We start from the raw sequence: 19,219 nt of genomic DNA, 5'->3' as shown, positions 1-19,219 counted from the left end.
CACAACTCTACTTAACAGGTGAAACGAATCTTAGAAAATCAAGGGCCAAATTCAAACCACACTGAAATCAATGAAGAGATGCCCTTACTGTCTATCTAGCCCCTCTAAGGGAAATGTTTCAGCAATTAGCACTGAGGAAAGGAAATGTCTGGTGGGATTCAGACAGGTTCTGAACACATGGCTCTTGTCAGGGATGGAGGGAGGTTGGGAGCTGAGTTCAGGTGTGGGAAGGAGTCAAACCACCAAGTGTTGGTCTATGTCCTGAGAGCAGCCTCAGTCCTGGAAAATTAAGAATTTACTGAAGAAAATATTTGTCTTAAATATTAAAACTGCAAGAGTGGGGCAGTGCCATTGTATTTATTAACAAAAGGCCTGATTCTTCCTTTTATTTTCAGGAAGTTAAGAGTCATTTCACTGAAAACAGTCCCGTAAAAATAGCCTGAGATGTGAATCAGGCTGAAAGTCACTGATATAATTCTTCCGTAGAGCTCTCACTTCAGTTTTAATTGGGGAAAACAGTGTGAAAATTAGACAGAGAAAAAGGAAGCCAATATCCAAATATAGATATTTATAAGCAGGCATATTACATTCAATTTTTCCATCTTTTCACCAAGGTTCTTTCCTTATCTATGATGATAAAAAAAACTTATGCAAGGATGAGTGATATTTTAATACAGATATTTCACAGAAAAGTGATAATCCAAAGAAGCACTTTTCTATAAATTAATACTTTGGCGGTTTTGTATATATATTCACAAGACCAAAATTAGGTACAATGTTTTTCAGGTTTTAAAAGCTAGCGCGGTATTTCAGTGGGAGCCTGAAAACAAAACAAAAAGCACTTCAATTATAACAAGCAGAAGTCTTCTCCTCCTAACAAAAAAATTAATACTGTTATGGGATTTCATTCAACCTTGCTCCTTACCAAAGTATTTCAGGCCAAGTATCAAGATAATCTGAAGTTTTAAGCTGCACTATAAATAACCCCTGACTCTAAGGGAACTTATTTGGAGATTATCAAGAAATATCAAGAATTCGGCAGCATTTTAGTGGACACTGCAAAGTATATGAGAAGTGTAGAGCAGCTGTAACTGTATTCTGATTGTTTAAAGGTTTTTTGACATAGCTCTTATATTGTGCATCCAGTATACAATCTTCTTGTCAATAACATCTGGGCAATCAATGTGTGCAAAAAATGAATCTTGGTTTTATGGCATTTTTGTAGCCATATGCTTTCTACCTGTCAGTATAGTTCAAAGGCAGCGAGTGAGGAAAGTTCAGTAGATGTGGCATCTGTCCGAGGTCTCATAGGATGGACAAGATGGTCTCATAGGTTTTACTTTATGTCATACATCACCCAACACATCTGGGCAAAAGGACACTTGCTTTGGCAATCCTAGCCATCATGAAGGCAAAGCAGCAGCAGCAGCAAGCAGTGGCTTCATACTGTCGTATTTATTTGTTTAGCTGGCATTGCCCTTTCATCTCACTGATAATTTGGTGCTTACTCAACTTCTCACTTCTTCAGAGTGAACATCGTCTTGTATCTTTCAACAAGGTCAGCTTTCATTTTCCTTCCCATCCAAACCATGATGAGATTCAGACATAAAGTGTTGTACAAATATCAAATCTGCATGTGCTTTTGTGTGCATGTGTCTGTCCAAATGGTTCTTAAAAACACTAGCTGGCATATTTTGTTACTTCGGTTTTCAAGATACTCCTTCAGCAGCAAAATCATCTAAATCGGTGAGGGACACTATGTCAGTATTTGGGGTTGGGCTCATGTCCTTTCCTAAGAGAACTTGAGTTTCTTCAGCATCTTGACTGTAGTGGTAAGAGGCTGGTTTGATATAGTGCTGGGTGTCCACAGCTTCAGCATCTCTGTAGTCCTTCTGGCCATCTTCAGGTAGTTCAGCTGGTTCTCCTGGTACACCCGACATTAACCAGGTAGGTTCGGAGAGCTGAGAAGGTGACTTCAGCACTGCTACAGATGAAGCTGGTAAAGGCAGCACTTTAGGGTAGGAGGCATAGGGAGAATTCGTAATTTCTGTAGAGGAGGGCTGGTGTAAGTTCCCTTCTGAGGAAGGGACTGAGACTTGAACATATTTGCCAGTTTCTGGGTCATAAAATGTCTTTAAATTAACTTCAGCTGGTAAATCAACTACATAGTATTGGCCAGAGTCAGGGTCTTGGAGGAGTTTACGCTGGGTTGAAGAGGGTGAAGGGCTTACTGTTGATGAATCACTGGGTCTTCCTGTGCTGGTTTCTGTGGGAGTAAAAGTTGAGTGAAGGGCAGGATGGAGAGGAGAATATCCCAAGGGTGAGGGAGATGTTCGTGTCTGTCCACAGTGAGATGACTTTCTCCCTACAGCATCTGTATGCTCAGTCTGATGTTTTTTCTGCTGCTCTTGCATTTTCTTTCTCCTGCTTGCCAGCTTTTTGGCCCGCCGTAGGGCCTTTTCTGTTTTTGGGGGCACAGCAGGAGGCTTGCCTGCTGCTCTCTCCCTAAGTCCCCTGGGCTCCAGTCTCTCAGCTTCCCCTGTAGAATCAGAGAGCAGATTCCTTCGTGCTGAATCAAGTATCTCTTCTGCAGACATATCAGCTTGGCTCTTTAGTGCCATGTTCAGCAAGGCAGGGTTTATAACATCCTCTGTCTCTCTTGTTGGCTTGTCTGACGATGAACTGGCAGCAATAGAGTGCATTGTGCTGCCTGACCTGGGGCTTGTAACAGCAGAGCATGCAAGGCTGTCTAACAAAACTGGTGCATCTGCCGTAGGTAGGATATCCTCTAAAGTTTCATGGGATACAGGAGAATACATGTGATCCTCTGATATGGAGCCAGTCACAGGGGAAATAGTCTCCCTAGTGATTATTTTTTTTGTACAAGAGCCACCTCTGCGATTAGATAAATGATGGTTCTTAAAGTAATTAATTTTTCCTTCTGCGGGATAGCTGGGGTTATTTTGTGCTTGATCATTTTCCAGACCTAAATTTGGCTGTGTTAAGCTGTGTCTTGCTTTCCTAGTCTGGGGCTTCTCTTTCCTTCTGCAAACACTTTCCTCATTCATTTTACCAACTTTATTTAACAAAGCACAAGTGTCTTCATCTTCTTCCATCAGCTTCCCTAATGAAAAGCTCTCTGTATCTTCCAGAAGACTGGGATCCACTGTTGCTGAAGTAAATCCAGGCTCGCTGGCCTCTTTCCCTCTGTCAGTTGCTCCATCCCTCACATTCTGCTGCCCTCTGTGCCTCGATGCCGACCAGCCTACCTCCTGGGCATGCAACATGTTTCTGTGCTGCTTGTTGTGCTCTGCTAGGGGCACAAACTTACTTTCCATTTCCTTATAACTGCTGCTCACAGTATCATCTAGAGAAAAGGACCTGAACAGGGGCAGCTTGACAGCCCGTATTACCTGAGGTGACCTGAATGTGTTATCTTTAATCATAAACAGACTGGGTTTGATTGAACTAGAAGATGGTGGTGTTTGTGGTTCCTCAGACCTGGGGATGGACATGTCCCTTGTACTGTCAGAGGCAGAATCCACGCTGTTTGTCTCTTCCTTTTTCTCTCTCCTTAGCTGCTCTTTCGTCAAGCACCTCTGTTCATTCCCAATAACCTTCTCCTCCCTACTCTCTGCTGCACCAGTACCAGAGCTGATACAAGCATAATATTGCAGTTCATCTTCTCCAGCCTCTTTCCCTCTCTCCTTGTGGCTTTTCTTGCTGTCTGCACCCATTTCACTCTTAGTCCTCTGGCTTTCTTGAAGGCATGCCTTCTGCATCAGGGGCAGTGGTGGAAATGGCTCCTCCTGAAGTGGCTGCTCTACTGTGGAGACGAAAGATTGGTCTGAAGAACTAGTGCTTCTTTGGCCTTGTGCTTCATGGCCGGGTACCATCATATTGGTTTGAGTGTCACTGTAAGGCACATCCTCTGCAGGTAAGAGATGGTTTGGGAGTGTTTTGAAGGCAAAATTTTCCTTCTGAATAGCAAACTGTCTCTCACTTTCCTGATCCTGAACACTGGAATTTTGCAATGGCTGCCCAGCTATTGTATCTGCATTGTCTCTACCAAGCGGTTTCAGTGCTGGATACTGCAGACATTTTCTTAAATCTGGTTCATTTGATGCATGTCTGAAAAAGGGGACATTTTTAGTATCCCTTGTGTTTTTAACCAGATCTTTGTGTTTTGAATCATCTTGCTGAAAGTTGTTTCCGGTTTGGTAAAATAAAAGATCCAGTGTTGTCTGGGGTGAACTCAAAGTCAGGTAATTGTCTGTGAAATGTCCAGTTAAATCAGTTTTATTGTCCTTTTCATGAACACTGTCAGACAATACGGAGGTTATATCACTCAATTCATCTTTCTCTGCAATGTTTTTGTTACTTTTTTCTTGTAGAGTCAAAAGTGAGGCATTCATTTTTGTACTCTCTTGTATATTTTCCCTAGTTTTATTTTTTTCCTCCAAGACCCTTAACAGGGGAGAAGGGGTATAAATGCTTTTAACACGTTTACGTACATCTCTCAAGTTGAATAACAGACTTGATGCTTTTGATTTGTAACTATCCCGAGACCTGTAATCACCAAACGCACTCCCCTCATGGTCTCTTGATGCTGTGCTGTCAGTGGGAGGAGGCGTCAGCGGGATCAGCTCACTTTCAACAGCGTCCACCTCCTGTTTTGGAGGTATGATGGGTGTTAAGAGCTCGGTGATGTTGAAAGAGGGACTGATCGATCCAGGGGAGTTTGCCTGTTTAGTCAGAGGAGTCACGTCCAGGCCAGGTTCGGCACCAGTTACCTTTTCAGACAACGAACATGTTTCATCACTGGCTGTCAGCTTCTCCTTTGAAGTTTGTCTCCTCTCTTCTGCCCCTTTTGTAGCCCTCTGCCTCCTCCAGGGTGGACAGGTGTTGCCCATTTGGGGACTGAGGGCCTCCTCTTTGGTTAAGGTGGCTAGGGGTCTCAGTGGAGGTGGGCTGGGTGCCTGGGACATGGGTGAAGGTGCAACCATCCTGTAGGACATGGACTGGGGTGAGATGGAGGCCTGGGATAAGGCAGGTGGGGAAAGCTGAGCTGGCACTGGGGGTGGTGGCAGAGGAGGGGCTTCAGGGATTGGGGGTGTTGGGAGATGGCCCTGCTGTGGGAGTGATGGATGAGGAAGTGCCTGCAGGACAGGGGGTGGCCGAGGAAGACCCTGGTGTGCATGAATCCTAGGGGGCGGTGCAGGAGGAAGAGCAGCAGGAAATTCAGTTTCTGAAGGGATGGGGCCCTGAGGTACACATACAGCTGGGAGAGGGATGCTGAAAGCAGCTTCTGGAGTTGGCTTCATCTGAAAATCTTTCCCCTGCTTCTTAGCAACAGTGGTCTTGACAGGTGGCAATTTATGTTCACATGTGTGGGATCCTTTAATAAATGGTGCTTCTTCCAGGTATGTAAGACCTTCCTTTTTCATTTTTATATCAACAGATTCCTCCTTTTCAGTCAGTTTTTTGTGATGAATGTTCCATGATTCAAAAGCACTATTTTCACTGTGAAGAAAATTACCTTTTTTTGCTGGCTCATTAACTTTCACACTTCTGTTTTTTAAAGCATTTTTAGAAGAACGGGAAAAATTTGACTTGGCTACTTTTGACATCTCAATCAGCACAGGATAATAACCATCAGAGCCACAATAACTCAGGTCTATTTTATTAGGTCTTTTCTGTGGCTCATGTTTGCCAGTGAGATAGTGGCTACCCAGACCAGCCTCAGAAAATTCAGAAAGTTCCTTGTGGGTGCTTAAAATATCTGTGCCATCCCAGCAAGCCATATCATTTCCATGATTTAATTTACATTTTTGAAAGCTATTCTTAATGGGCTGCTTAATGGCTGTCATGGAATCTCCTGACCCTTGGTCTGCAGTCTTATCAAATGTCTTGATCAACGAGGACACTTTTGAAACATGTTTATTGTTCCTTGGGCCAGGGACTGGCAAATTCAGCTTTTTCCTTTCTATGGCAAAGGTGTTATTTTTAGCAATCCTTTTCTCCTCCGGAGCACTCTTTGGTAATTGCTGGAATGTGGAAGCCCGTATTGTATGTTCATTGTTTCTTCCTGTTAGCTTGTTACACACATTGCTTTTCTTGATGGCATGGTTTAACGTCCCTGGGTGACACTTAGCAGAGAACTGGAGGGCAAAGTCAGGTGAAATGGCAAGATCTGGTTCATTGTAAGAGTCTTCAAGTTCTGCCACACACAAACTTTTGAAAGCGCGGTCTGTGAGGCTGCTCACCTCTCTGTCTGTGTCATCCAGGAGACTCCCAATACTTGAGGAGTCACTATGTCCTTCTGTATGTTTCTTATTTCCCTGCATTGTTCATGAAAGTCATGAATGAATTATTCAAAGGATTAATTGCAGGTGTCGGGCAGATGATTGTGTGGGATGGTTCCAGCTCTTTGCAATTCACAAGCACAAAGCGATTCCTTCAGATGCTGCTGCTGCTCATCAATTCATCTTATGGAATAGCTGAAGGAAACTTTCTTCTCTGCAAGGCCAAAAGTTATAAATTATTTTCTATATTAACACTACTAGACAGAGAGCATTTTCCAAATATATCAGTTACTGACTAATTTGCTCCTACATGCATTCTAAACAAGATGCTAGCAACACAATAAACAACATGAAAAATAATTTCTATTTTGGTCAATTCAAGTAGCTCATGGTAGAGAGTTTAATTTCTGGAAAGTGCCATTAAAAAAAGTGGTTTCACCTCAGATTCTTTACTTGGGCTCTTAAACAAAGATATAAGAGCCAAATGTCAAGTACTTCCCTTTCCGTACCTCCAACCATAAACAATTCCAAGTGCTGTGCATGTATTTAGCTAAGAAGGTTAGCCATTTTTTGGCTAGGAAGAATTCGTAATAAAAAGGGAGAAAACTTAAAAAAATAACGTCACTGGGTACATCACTGCACACTATATCCAAAATGAAAGAAAAGCTGACAAAACCTACTTGGCAAGACACTATAATTATAATTTAAAATATTAAGTGAAAAATCAAGTTATTATATAAGATTCTGTTTTCACTCCTCTGTTAGCTCATGACTGCAGAAAATGAAGTCTGTAGGGATGAACCTGCCTATATCAGGCTGGACCTTTGCCCTGACAATTACCCTGACCAGAACCCTTGTTTAAGAAAGCAAGATGGCACCACAGGTAAAGAGGATTTACTATGCATTAGCACGTTGCAAGCAAATATTACTGGGGTAAAATCCTTTAGCCACCCATATCCAGATATGGTTGGGTTGGTATATTGAAACCGAAGAGGCTGCTAATACCAGCTTAGCCAGCAGAAGGCAGGAGTGCCTAGGGGACTCTAGCAGACCCACTAAAGGAGTGCAGGGTTTGGTTTCAGTTCCAGAACTGCTGAGCGCAAAAGGTAACCAACTCAACACAATTATAAAATATCACAGCTTTCCGTTAATCCCTGATTATGACGCACAGTCAGGGTCCACAGAATTGCAGTTTTTGTCTATCTCCACATCAGTCTGAAGACAGGATGGAGGAATATTTGGATGGAACAATTAAAGGCCAAATAGACCCTTCAGCTATACTTGAAATATATACACTAAAGTTCCTTAAATTCTACTCTGTAAACTCTTTAAATACTTATTCTTACATTCAAGGGCTTGAGCAGAGTATTGACTAAACTACAGTAAAAGTCAGTTTAAAAGCATATTCAAGATTTAGCTAAAACTCACTCCTTAAGGAAAACCTGATCTGTATCTCCATTTCCTAGAGCAATTGCATCATTAACTTATGATGAGCTGAAACATCACCGTTCACATCTGCAGTAGTTTCCAGCTTCTATACAAGTGGAAGCTGTCTCCATCCCAAGCTCAGATTCACTGAGCAATGAAATCCAGATTCAGATTCCAGCCCCTCCTGCTGTGCAAATCCATGGTTCCACTTTGGCCCATCTCAGTGGGACTGTTGGAAAGGATGTGTTTTTCCCTGTGATGACTCAGTGCTGGTCTAAGTATCAGAAATCAGAGGAACTGGGCTTAATTAGCTGAGTTACTCAGGCTCAGTTTTTTCTTCGAATGAAAACACTCCTTACCTTCCTTTTCTATTAAAAAAAACCACCCCTATTTTTAGACTCAAAAGTATCATACTGAATCTTGATTCTCTCCTTCCAGCTATACAATTTCAATGACTTACGCAGAACTACAATAGATTTACACCAGAAATAAATAGAGCTTAATAGAGCTTTTCCATTTTACTTTGTACAAAGAGTCTTCCAAAGTGAGTTTGATTCCCTGCAGCGCACACACATTTTTGTGTATAATGCAGCAAGAAAAAAGAAAAGACTAATGAAGGGCCTTCCTGCTCTTAGTTGTGATTCTTAACTGTTATATGAGTGGGAAGTACAGGTACATACCTGCCATGTAATTTTGCTTCTCATCTTTAGAACTCCCTCTCATGCTTGTATTTGGCTTCATTTCTGACCATCTTTAGTGAGGAGGCAGAAATAGTCCAGTGATGTAGATGTGACTGAAGTAGTGTCCCGGGATGTTTTCGACCTTCAGCATTTTTTGATCTTAAGTGAACTCTGCAATTTGAAAACAAAGACACTTGTTTGCATAATCTGAAGATTGTCTCATGCTGTATTCATTCATTTATTTGCTCTTTCACATTTTACAGCCTTTTTAGGAGCAATTTACAGGATTTCTTACCAAAAGAGACAAGTATCCATCCCAGAGTGATAATAACCAGATACCTTGAGGGTTTGATAGCTTGTGGAGTGCAGTCAGATTCCTAGCAAGCAACTATCACAACCTCCAGCATTCTCCCATAGCCCCAGCAGGACTAACAGCTGAGTGAGCACTGGTTTCCTGGCAGTCTGCTCATTGCAAAGGATGGGTGATGTCTCCAGGCTAAAAAGAGGGGTTGTGCCAGATGACTTTTTCCCTGCTGCTGTCTACATCGCTGCTGTGCCACCCTTTCAGAGGGACTGCAGAGGAAAATGTGTGCCTCCACTCCACCTGTATATGACTTCCTACTGCCAACACATATAGACAGACGTCAGTCCGGTGAACTGTGAACTATTGCAGCTGAGGTTTGGAATTTCATCCTTTTCACTGTCCCTATTGTAAAGGAGAGGAAAGGTGGATAGCTGGATGGTGAAAGGCAGTAAACAAAACATATTTTTGCTTCCGTGCATGAAGCAGAGTCAGGAGGTGCTAAAGGAAAGCTCAGCTATGGTGAAAAATGCATTGCTGTTGTCCTTTTGCTGTGGAGATCCCCAAGGCTCAGGCTAGTTTGCTTAATCTTTGCAAGGATATATTCATTTCCTACAAGGGGAACTGCCTGGCCCTGAGGTAATGCGAATAGCATATACGTGTAGATACAGTAGATCTTCCGGAAGAAAGGGTTTCTTCTAAGGAAACTTTTGTGTCAGCCCATGGTATTCAAAATACACTGGCAAAAGTGGCAACAAGGGCTCACCCACTGGGATGGTCTCCAACACCTTACCTGAGGAAGGACAGTTGTTAGTGTTAGTTTAGAGGCAAGCCTGTACCAATCAGAGCTTTTTGTGTAACCAGTTATCTCTCTGCTCAGAGGTTAAATTACAATTTTACTGCTTCTGTGGTACTCGTAACTGTGCAAAGCCATGGGAGATTGCGATTATGTTCTGGCTCACTCATCAACAGGGTTGTTGACTAAATTCCAGCAGCACAATGTTTATCACTATTTATTGGTAGTGGTGCCTGTACTAGGAGGAAGCTTGGCTTTCAGATCTCATGGACAGAGGTCTGAAGAAACATCTTGTCCCTTGTAAACTGAGAACATTTGCTGAAAAGTGAGTAGCGTAACAATAAACATGGTGTTCATGATGTAATCTCAGTAATTATTTTCCTAGATGGAGTCACTGTTACAAAAACAACTCAGTGCCACTGATTAAAAAAAGAATAGCGACTGTCACTGTCTCTTGTGCAGATCCTTGTCCTGCCTGGCCATAATACTAGTACTTGGGCAGTGTACCGTTTCAAGCTGGAAAAGCAGTATCTACATCAAGTGTTCAAGGTGCAGATCACTACTGGGACTGGATGGAAACAGCAGCACTGTACTGATCTAGCTATCCATTGTACAGGTATGATGGCAACTTCTAAACTTTCAGCAAAGCAGCTGTTCATGGCTGGTTTAATAACCTGGCAAAGTCCCATTTCTTTACCCTTTTGGACAAACATGGCAGCCAGCAAGCAAGGTGCAGTGTTTGAGCTTAGGTCAGGATTCAGCTAGTTCAAATATTTAAGGATGTCTGCATTTGGTCTGCTTTCAAGACAGAGGAAAGAAATGCTGGGTGTTTGGAACTGCTCAAGAAATGCTGAGAAACATGTGAGGTGTTTGCAGTAAGCATCATTTGATATGAGCTGCCGAAAAAGCTTGCATGAATGTACAGATTTCAAAGAGCTTAATCAGAAACCAACCGCCTCTCTCTTTTAAATAGGAGGCTTTTTTTTTTTTTCAGTGGCTCTCTTAAGTGCTTAGCAAGTTGTGATAAGGAGGTTAAATTACAGAGACTATTCCTGGCCTGGCACAGACTGAATGTCAACTTTTTTCACTAGACAGGAGCTGGGCAAACCAGCAAACTTGTCTGGAGCATGTGACATCACTGCTGCTGTAATATATAAAGGGCTGGTTGGTTCCCCGACACCCTTTGGGCTGGTATTTGCCTGAAATGTTGTGCCATGAGACATCACGGTGGCATTTTGGCAGCATGCTTGGGAGTTGCATAGAAGTCTCAAGTCAGAAGCACTGCATTCCCCTTCAGGATGGGAAGAGAAGGGAGAGGAAGGGTAGGTTTACTTTTTCTAAAATCTTTGTGAGCTGATTTCTTCATGTGATGTTCTCTATATGGCATCCATCCACAGCTCCAGGCCAAAACTCAGAGCCCTGTGGCAACTGCTGGCTGAAGTTTTACCAGCAGCATGCTCTACTTGTACACACCCTGCTGCTTTGGACTTCTAGGGGCTCATCCTGACAATGAACAGTTAGTGCTTCTTACCATGGGAAACAGGAGAATCCCCAATGAATTGATTACTTTTTTTGCATAGGTGCATGTTTCTTCATGGCACACATGGGAGCTTGTAACCAGGTGACGGAGCTTGTAATCAGGTGACAGAGCTAGATGGAAACAGGCCTGTTCAGCTGTGAATCACTGGGCTGAGACAATGCTCCCAGCCGAAGGCAGCTCCTCACTAGCCTGAGTGGGCTGGCTCATTAAGATCTCTTGGATATCGCCAGAAAATCCTGCATGGTAGCAGTGATCAGTACGTGAATGGGTGTTGAGTGTGCTGCTGTTGGTCAGTGATCGCAGTACCACTGTCCTCATTGTGCATTTAGGGAAACAGACAAAAAGGTGTCAGGGAGTTTAAGGTCATCCTGTGACTCCCTGTCAGAGACAAGGAGCCAGAAGGATGTCCAGGAGAAACAAAAAAGCTTTGTAGTCTGGTGTAGAATACCTGAACATCCCTCATGCTGCCAAGGGTGTGTGAGCTGATCGTATTCGGCTGCACTGGAGCCAAATGCTCTCTCTGATCTGCCCTGCTGCCTGGGCTGCTCCAGGCACACTGCCTCTCTGAGCAGCCCTTGGGGCACATGGACTGGGGGAGGATCAAAACACCCTCACCAAGGAGAGGAGCTGCCTGGCAAGAGCACGAGTGGTGCTCCAGCCACATTTCCCTGAACTGCCAAGAAAGGTAACTTCTGGATTAAGATGGTTATAAGATGAAAGCTATTAGCATGAGCCTCCATTTCCCTCATCCAACAAGATCACTTTCGTCTATGCTTTGCGATCATAAAGGGCAGCCAAAGTGAATTCTTCTGCTTGGGGAAAGGGGAACCACTTTGCTCAAATACAAACACCTGCTCCAGCTGATGGAAGGTGGAGAATTGGATCTGTCCAGCTTAGGGTGAAGATCGCAAACACTGACAGACATCACTAGCATAGAACAAGGTGATCTCAGCTATTCCAGCATCAGATCTTTGATCATTGCACTGGAAAGCAAAGTGAAGCAATCGTGTCTGAACCAAACCAGTGTAGACAGGGTCCACTCCCTTTGAAAATTTGGCCCAGCAATTGTGTCTCGAACAGCTTGTCCTGGGCCAGAGAAGAGGAGAGACTGTTCTTGACTTTGGGCCAATTTCTGTTCTCAGTTACACTGGAATAAATCTAGAGTCATTTTACTGACGTCAGTAGAATAACTGAGAACAGAATTGGTGACTCTAAATACATCTACTTCCTAAGTCGACACTGGTGCACTATCCAGAAGGCTGCGTAAGTAACTGTAACCACAGTAAAGTGAAATCCAACATCTCTGAGGAGCCAAATCTCACGACCATGTGGCATTCAGACCAACATGCAAAGGAAAGGTATTTGGAACTAATACCACATTCCTATGCCACCAAATCATGTCCTCTGGACAATTCTGATTTTCTAACCTGTATCACTCACCACTGGCAATAGCAGTGCATTTGGGATAAAGTAATTTTGCTCTATTCAGCAATATTCACTAGAATACCTAGACTTAAGAGTGGTGTGGTAGACGTCGTGCAGTCCAGTCCCAGACTGGACCAGCAGAGCTGGCTGCCAATCTGAATTGCAATTCTGTGAACAATATAATCTTTTGGAAATGTGTTTGTGTGTGTGTGATGGGAAGATGTTCTAATTTAGATTTTGAATTTTCTCATTGAATAAAGATTCTGAAAGACAAATTAAATGATAAATTTCAAAATTTCATTCAGAATGCAAAAATCCTTCTCATTTCAGATTATTTCACTATTTTTACACTACAGGCCATGAGAAGTAGCATGTAATATATATCATAATAGTTGAAATAGTATGTTATTACTGTCGTTAAGTCAGAGAGGGTGTATGCTATGTAAAATTAACTGAAACTTTAATTTTCTACCTCAAACAATTGTCTGATGGTATTGCAACAGAGAGTGTGATCTTGTTTTAAAATTTCCCTAAGTAAATATTCCAAATGATCAAAAATAGAATTTCTTTCTAGGGGAAATGCTGTTAAAATCAATATGATTGTGATTTTAATTTGTTTAATCAAACAATTTTTTTTTCTGAAGAAAAGACAGCTGAAGTACTTTTCTCCCAGTGAGCTCTACCAAAGCTAGTGCATCTGTTGCCATGGGAGCTGGAACTTGGGATTCATCAGACTCACAGCTCAAGGAAGGTCAGTGCAACCTGGTGGAAGCATGAATGCAAGGAGGGTGTGTACCTAACTAATGACTGTGTGTTATGTATCCTGCTCTGTGTCCTTTTCCCAAAGAATGTGAACCTCTTCTAGGCCCCAGCTGGAATGCTTACCTCTTCAGCTCAGACCACAAAGCTTCAAGCACTGGGAGATGGAGACTTCACGTGAAGAAAAATGGAAGGAACAGAGACTGCTTGTGACAGCTATGGAGAATCATGGCAAGTGTCTCTACCACTTTCTGGTTCAGTGGCAAAGACCCAAGAGTTATTTCCAGCTGGTCTCCGGACTGCCTTTCCCAATGTCCTCCAAATGCCCCATCCTGCCAAGAGGCCTGTCAAGTCTGGAAGAAGGAGATGTCTCTCAGAAAGAGTTGCATCTGGACTGAGGCTTTCTTGCAACTCCTCTTCACTCCTTCCATTACCTGAGCCCTACCCGCTGCCTTTGAAGAGTCAGTAACAGGCAGACATGATGGAGGAAGTCAAAGGCACAGAGAGCATGACTGACACAGGCAAAGGGCAGGTGCAGCACTTGACAAACAGCATAAGTCTACAAGAATCCCAAGGCAAAGGGATGATGCTCCTCACATGACCTTTGCAGGTAACTGACCTGCTGCAAAGATCTCAGCTCCACCTCAAGTGCTTGATACCTATATCTCTCTGAGATCATGAAAGCTCAAGCCTTCCTCATTAGTTCACGGTGACAATTGACATTGCATTTGTATAGCCCCCTCACTGAGCACTGACAGGATTTTGGCTGATGAGACAGGTATTCATCTCCTTTCATTTAGTCTCAAGCGAGGGTTAGAGGTTGAAAGCTGCTGAGTTTTCACTTCCTGAGTGGGAGAAAGGAGATTTTCCCACAGTAGAGGGAAAGTGGTAGAGTACCACAGCATGGCAATGGCTAGAGATGGGAGATGACAAAGGGAGAAGGGAAGAAAAACACATGGACAAGAAAACAAATGCAATGGCTTGGATGCCTTGTAAAGGAGCATGCTAGTCAGTCCCAGCCCCTGTCATGGGAAAATTGTAATGATACCAGCAGGTATGTTAGACACAAGAGGGAAGCAGGTGTATTCTCCTCTGTGACCTACACAAGGAAATCTGCAACTAGCAACCAGCCATGCTTCCCTTCTCTTTCCAGTCCGGGGAATCTGAAACCATCCCCCACTTACAGTGCCCTCCTCATCAGCCCCAGCACACCGATACCATCTGCACTGTCAGACCATTTAAGCTTCTTGTAAAGGAGAGTCTGACCCACACCCACTCACATAGGCTATAGGCTCAGGAAATAACAGGCTTGCAGAAAACAAGTATTATTTTTTTACTGGTAGTCTCGCCTGCTCCTTTCCTTTTATATTTTCTGGATATTTCCAGGGTTTACACAAGGATTTTGCTGAATCTATTTTCTATAAAGAAAAGAATGCAAGCCATATGTACGTGCTAGGTTCAAAATTGTTTCAAGTTTTGAGTGTTTTTCTCACCTACTGAATTCCATGTGATTTAGGAATATCCTGAAATATCTGTTCTGTGTTGCCAAAGACAAACAGGTATACGTACCAGAGAGGAGAAGAGAAGGTGGAGGATTTGATTTTCAAATTTTTCTGGCTCAGGCTGCAGGAATAGAGCAATTTCTTTCTTACACCTTGGTATAGCTTTCAAGTGCAGTCAAAAGAGCTCAGTTCTTGAGCAAGCAGTGTGGCGGGGGTGGGGGGGGAAATACACACTTACTTATATATATGCCAGAGCATATGACTCAAGCATATGACCATCCATTCATGTAACATCTTTGCTCTGATGACAAACTGCTCCTCAACCTTTTCTGATTATAACAGAGCCATTCCAGTTGAAGGACAAAAGCTGTGTCTTTTCTTACTCCTGTCTGCTATTTGGAAGATGGTCATAGGACAGCTATCCACCTATGGGAGGACTTTGAAAGGGCAGGGGAGAGCCCACCCACCCTTGCCCTCAGGTATTATCTCTGAAGGCCATACTATTCTCTTCTTTCTGAAGAGCAAAAGCCAGACAGTGGTCATGTCCTGAGCAAGATGGAAGCTTCTTCCAGTTCCCTCTTCACTGGGCAACAGGAGTATTTTTTTTCCCTGGGAGATGCAGACTCCCTCTTCCTATTCAGAGATTGATTGTTATGATTTATGATTCATTGTTATGCTTTAATGGTGTGTCCCCAAGGCAATTCCTCATTCTTTTACACTTAATGTAAAGGATATATGCAAAAGACAGAAAGGAAAATAACAAGACTTTTAAGCAGAATCCACTTGTTCCCTAAGAGACAGGCCAATGAGTCTGGCTGACTCAGTCCCTCAGCAACCTCAGTGATGCTGTCATTACAGTGCTCTTCCAGATCACCCAACCCTTCTGAAGAACACTGCAGGGAAGCAATAGCATAACCCACAGCCCAGTGCTGTCACCAGCTGTTTCTTCTTCCCCAGCACTTCTCAATTCTCCCTCACGCCAAGTGGTGATTCTAGCTACTTGTTTGTCTTCATTTAATTCACAAACCTGGTCAAAGAATAATTTCTCAGTTTTGGCAAAACAGACTAAGTCCTAATGCCACTACTTCAAAGCAGATCAGAGTGAAGAACATCATGATGATCAGGAAACCTGTGCCGTTGCCCCGGCACAAACCCTGGATGCGGAGGCAGGGTTCAGTTCCCTCTAAGTATGTTGTTTCTTCTGCACCAATATCCCAGACAGTCCTGGGCACTTAATCCAGTTTCTGCACAATGGAGCCCTATACTTTGAAACATGTGAAGGATGGGGAGAGGAACACAGCTGAAATACATCTCAACAGAACAGAAGCTATCAGAAGTGTGCAGAATTGTACAAGGGTCTATAGTAAAGCTGACAGGCAAGCCAAGCTGACCTTAAGGTATGACAGTTTATGTCTGATCCAGGTAAAGGTGATTGACAGAGGCACATCTGAAATGGAGCATCTGCAGCAGCTGTAAATTGCCAGATACTGCTGTTTGCTGACTCTGCATGTTAAGGTATAGCCAAATGTTAACTATATGCACCTCTTTTAGAGACTTTTAAAAAAATTGCAGGAATTTTAATCTTCATCTTTTCCAAGTGGGAAGTATGAGTTAGGTGGCCTTCATGTACCCAACTGCCATAGCCCTAACACAGTTCCCAAAACAGCCTCAGAATATAGTGTATAGGTAACAGGGAAAGCATCCCTGAAACTATTCAGATGTTGCTATGTGAGAGACTGAAAATAAAGATGCATCGCTATTTGACCTGCTTGGCTCGTAAGAAGATTGGTCTGACTGTTACCAGATGATTTAGATTAATTATTACTAGCTAATGCCTTCTTGTATATCATTATTTGCCAGCACAGGAGATAGATGATAAAGAAACCTAGGACTATAATTAAATATCTGCTTTCTATGCCTGTACAAAGAGGATTATTTGGCAGGGGAACTCAAGGGAGAAGGAAATCTTACTTCTGGGGAAGGGTTGTCCTCTTACAGCTTCAATGCTGTTTCTCTGGGGTTGCTAAGGGACAGGGGTCTTGGTGGCAGTCTCTCCAACCATACACACTTGAAAGCCATAAAAACCTGGCAAGCAGCAACATAGTCACAAAAACTCAAGCTTAATACACACATGCAAATATATACACACACAGAGACCCCTACAGATATGTATGCATAAGCAATCACTGATCCACCCAAAAACATATGCAGGCTTGATTCAAGAGGGACAAACTTTTGTCAAGGGTAAAGTTCCCCTGTCAGTGCACACACGCAGCCCCCACCACGGTCCCTTTCCCCGTACACCTGTCAGCTGGCTCACAGACCGCGGGTCCCAAAATGCGACACTACCTCAAGCAATGCACGCTAGCGCTAAACGCGATGAACTCACCCGCTCGCTTATAGCAGACAAAGCTCTGTGACCTGGCACCCCGGCTGCAGGCAGGCCAGCACAGCGAGGCCTGCAGCTAAAAACCTCTTGCAGAATTTGCCTCTGCCAGCAACTTTCTCTGTGTGTGTAAACTCAGCCAGACTAAAGAAAGGAAAGACTGACACAGATGAGTGGCATTTTCTCCCAACCTGGCTCCTAGGGTTAGTTGGCTTTTTTCCTGGTCTTGGAGGGATTTACATTTTCATGGGCCTTTTGCACAGCTCTAGTAATGCAAGCAGAGACAAGACAAACATTTCAGAGAGCAGGTAGGAATAAGAGGCTACAGAGTGAAATTTCCGTGTGCTTTTGGTTTGCAGTGCAGGGATGCAATTATACCTGCATATCTCCATCCAGCTGCGGCCTTAAAGTTCACTGGTGAGTGCCTGTACAACTGTTTTGGTAACTAAGTTGTGAATATGTATGTAAATACCTTCCTAGTGACAACTGTGGAAAGATGGAGAAATTTAGTCATTTTGGGGCTCCAATATACTGGGAATATTTTATTTGTTAGTATTTCCCCCAGACCTTATCCTTCAAGCATTTAACCGAGGGCATTTGCTTTTTACATGGTCAGTTCCTTGAAGAAGTGAAGGAAAAGAGAAGAGCCATGGGTTTTGATCCTGTCCAGAAAGCTTCCTTCTCCTTCTTACCTTTTCGCACTTTACCTTCTCCCTAGCCTCCCTCCCGGCAACAGCAGAGGACCGATGAGGAACCCTCTAGCTGACAGTCTACAAAGTCGCTTTGATCTGCTGCTGGAAAACTTTTCCCTATTCACATTTAATCGGATTGTCTGTTCACAGGGCATTTAAAAAGGCATAAGCAGTTTGGCTTCTCAAGCTCAATTTTAATTATTTCTGTTCTTATTTTGCTGCTGAGTTGCGTAGCTAGGCTAATAAAATGCAGTTCCTTGGGATGGCAGATTAAGAAGTTCTGCAACAACTGGACTCAGAAAAGCTTATGCCATTTAAGAAATTTTCCAGTGATTAAAATTGGATACAAGTCATAGTCACAGTCATTTATAGTGGCCTCTTAGCACTGCTTAGGTATTTGAACTATTTTACTTTTTCAGGCTCTGTAGCATATTAATTGTGCTTTATAAAATATTTAAATTAGTCTCTTCCTATTTGTTCCCAAAAAAAAAAAAAAAAGAAATAAAATGTTTTTAAAACCCTATACAAATCACTAAAGTTTTTGAGAATATCTTATCTGTAGGCATTAATCACCTGGAAAATAAAATCCATGTACATTTGCTTAAAGTTTCTTACAGCACAATGCACAGGACAATTAAATGGAGCTTCATAGCAATTTAGTGGTCTTTTAAAAAGATCACACCCCTTCACCAAATGATTATTTGTCTTAGAAACAGTGATCACTGCATACAAATCTACATTTATGTCTCTTTCCACACACAGACTTGCAGAAACAACCCAGTATTTTTGAGAGCAGAAAGAAGCTGGACAAAATTAGAGGACTTTCCACCTCTGATCACTGAAAGAAAAAGAAATAAATGATTGATTTCTCTCATCTGATCAATTACACAACTGATCCTTGAGTGCACACACATTCACACGCTCAGACACTACCATTCTCCCCCATTTCCCTGCTTTACAAACACCCATAAGCTTCCCCCCTTACCTTCTGTGCTCCAGCTTCCTGATCAGGGACAGTGCAGTGCTGCGCTTTCTTCCCTTAAGTCAAAGCCCCAGCACATTTTACAGCAGCCTGCTTACTATAAGCACTTCCCATTATTTATATGTTTCAGACTCTCCTTCTGAGCATGGTTATCGTAACAGAAACAACCACTGAAAAATAAATAAAACAATAAAAGTGGAGGAGCTAACCCCTGAGCCCTCCCAGACCTGCCCAGCCAGGTGAAGTGGAGTGAGCAAGGAATCCAAAGTTAGTAAAATGTATTTAAATAGTTATCAGGCAAGGGGAAACCAAACGGAGATCATGGTGGGGAAGAGGCAAACATACGTATTGGAATAACCATGCGGTGTCAAGTAACAGACAGATGAAACAAACAGTCATCAGCTATTTTTACATTCAGATTCG

At 42.9% G+C, this 19,219-nt stretch overlaps 1 protein-coding gene across 2 annotated transcripts; it reads right to left on the bottom strand.

Annotated features, from left to right (window-relative positions):
• Window positions 1–1,436: 1,436 nt before the first annotated feature.
• C7H10orf71 (chromosome 7 C10orf71 homolog) lies at window positions 1,437–19,001 on the bottom strand. Of its 2 annotated transcripts, XM_086752461.1 has the most exons (4): window positions 18,800–19,001; window positions 13,361–13,587; window positions 8,414–8,584; window positions 1,437–6,519 (listed from the first exon to the last, which is right to left on the bottom strand). In XM_086752461.1, exon 4 carries the CDS (start codon window positions 6,345–6,347, stop codon window positions 1,710–1,712), a length of 4,638 nt encoding a protein of 1,545 aa, XP_086608587.1. In that variant the 5' UTR covers window positions 6,348–6,519; window positions 8,414–8,584; window positions 13,361–13,587; window positions 18,800–19,001; the 3' UTR covers window positions 1,437–1,709. The 2 variants fall into 2 exon arrangements, with proteins under 2 accessions (XP_086608587.1, XP_010123546.2); XM_010125244.2 differs by lacking the exon at window positions 13,361–13,587.
• Between the last annotated feature and the right edge of the window lie 218 nt (window positions 19,002–19,219).

Source organism: Chlamydotis macqueenii, chromosome 7 (genome assembly GCF_036417535.1).
Source record: "Chlamydotis macqueenii isolate bChlMac1 chromosome 7, bChlMac1.mat, whole genome shotgun sequence".
In the NCBI taxonomy this organism is placed as follows: Eukaryota; Metazoa; Chordata; class Aves; order Otidiformes; family Otididae; genus Chlamydotis; species Chlamydotis macqueenii.
Note: the sequence above shows the minus strand (reverse complement) of the source record. Positions and strands in the feature narration are given on the sequence as shown.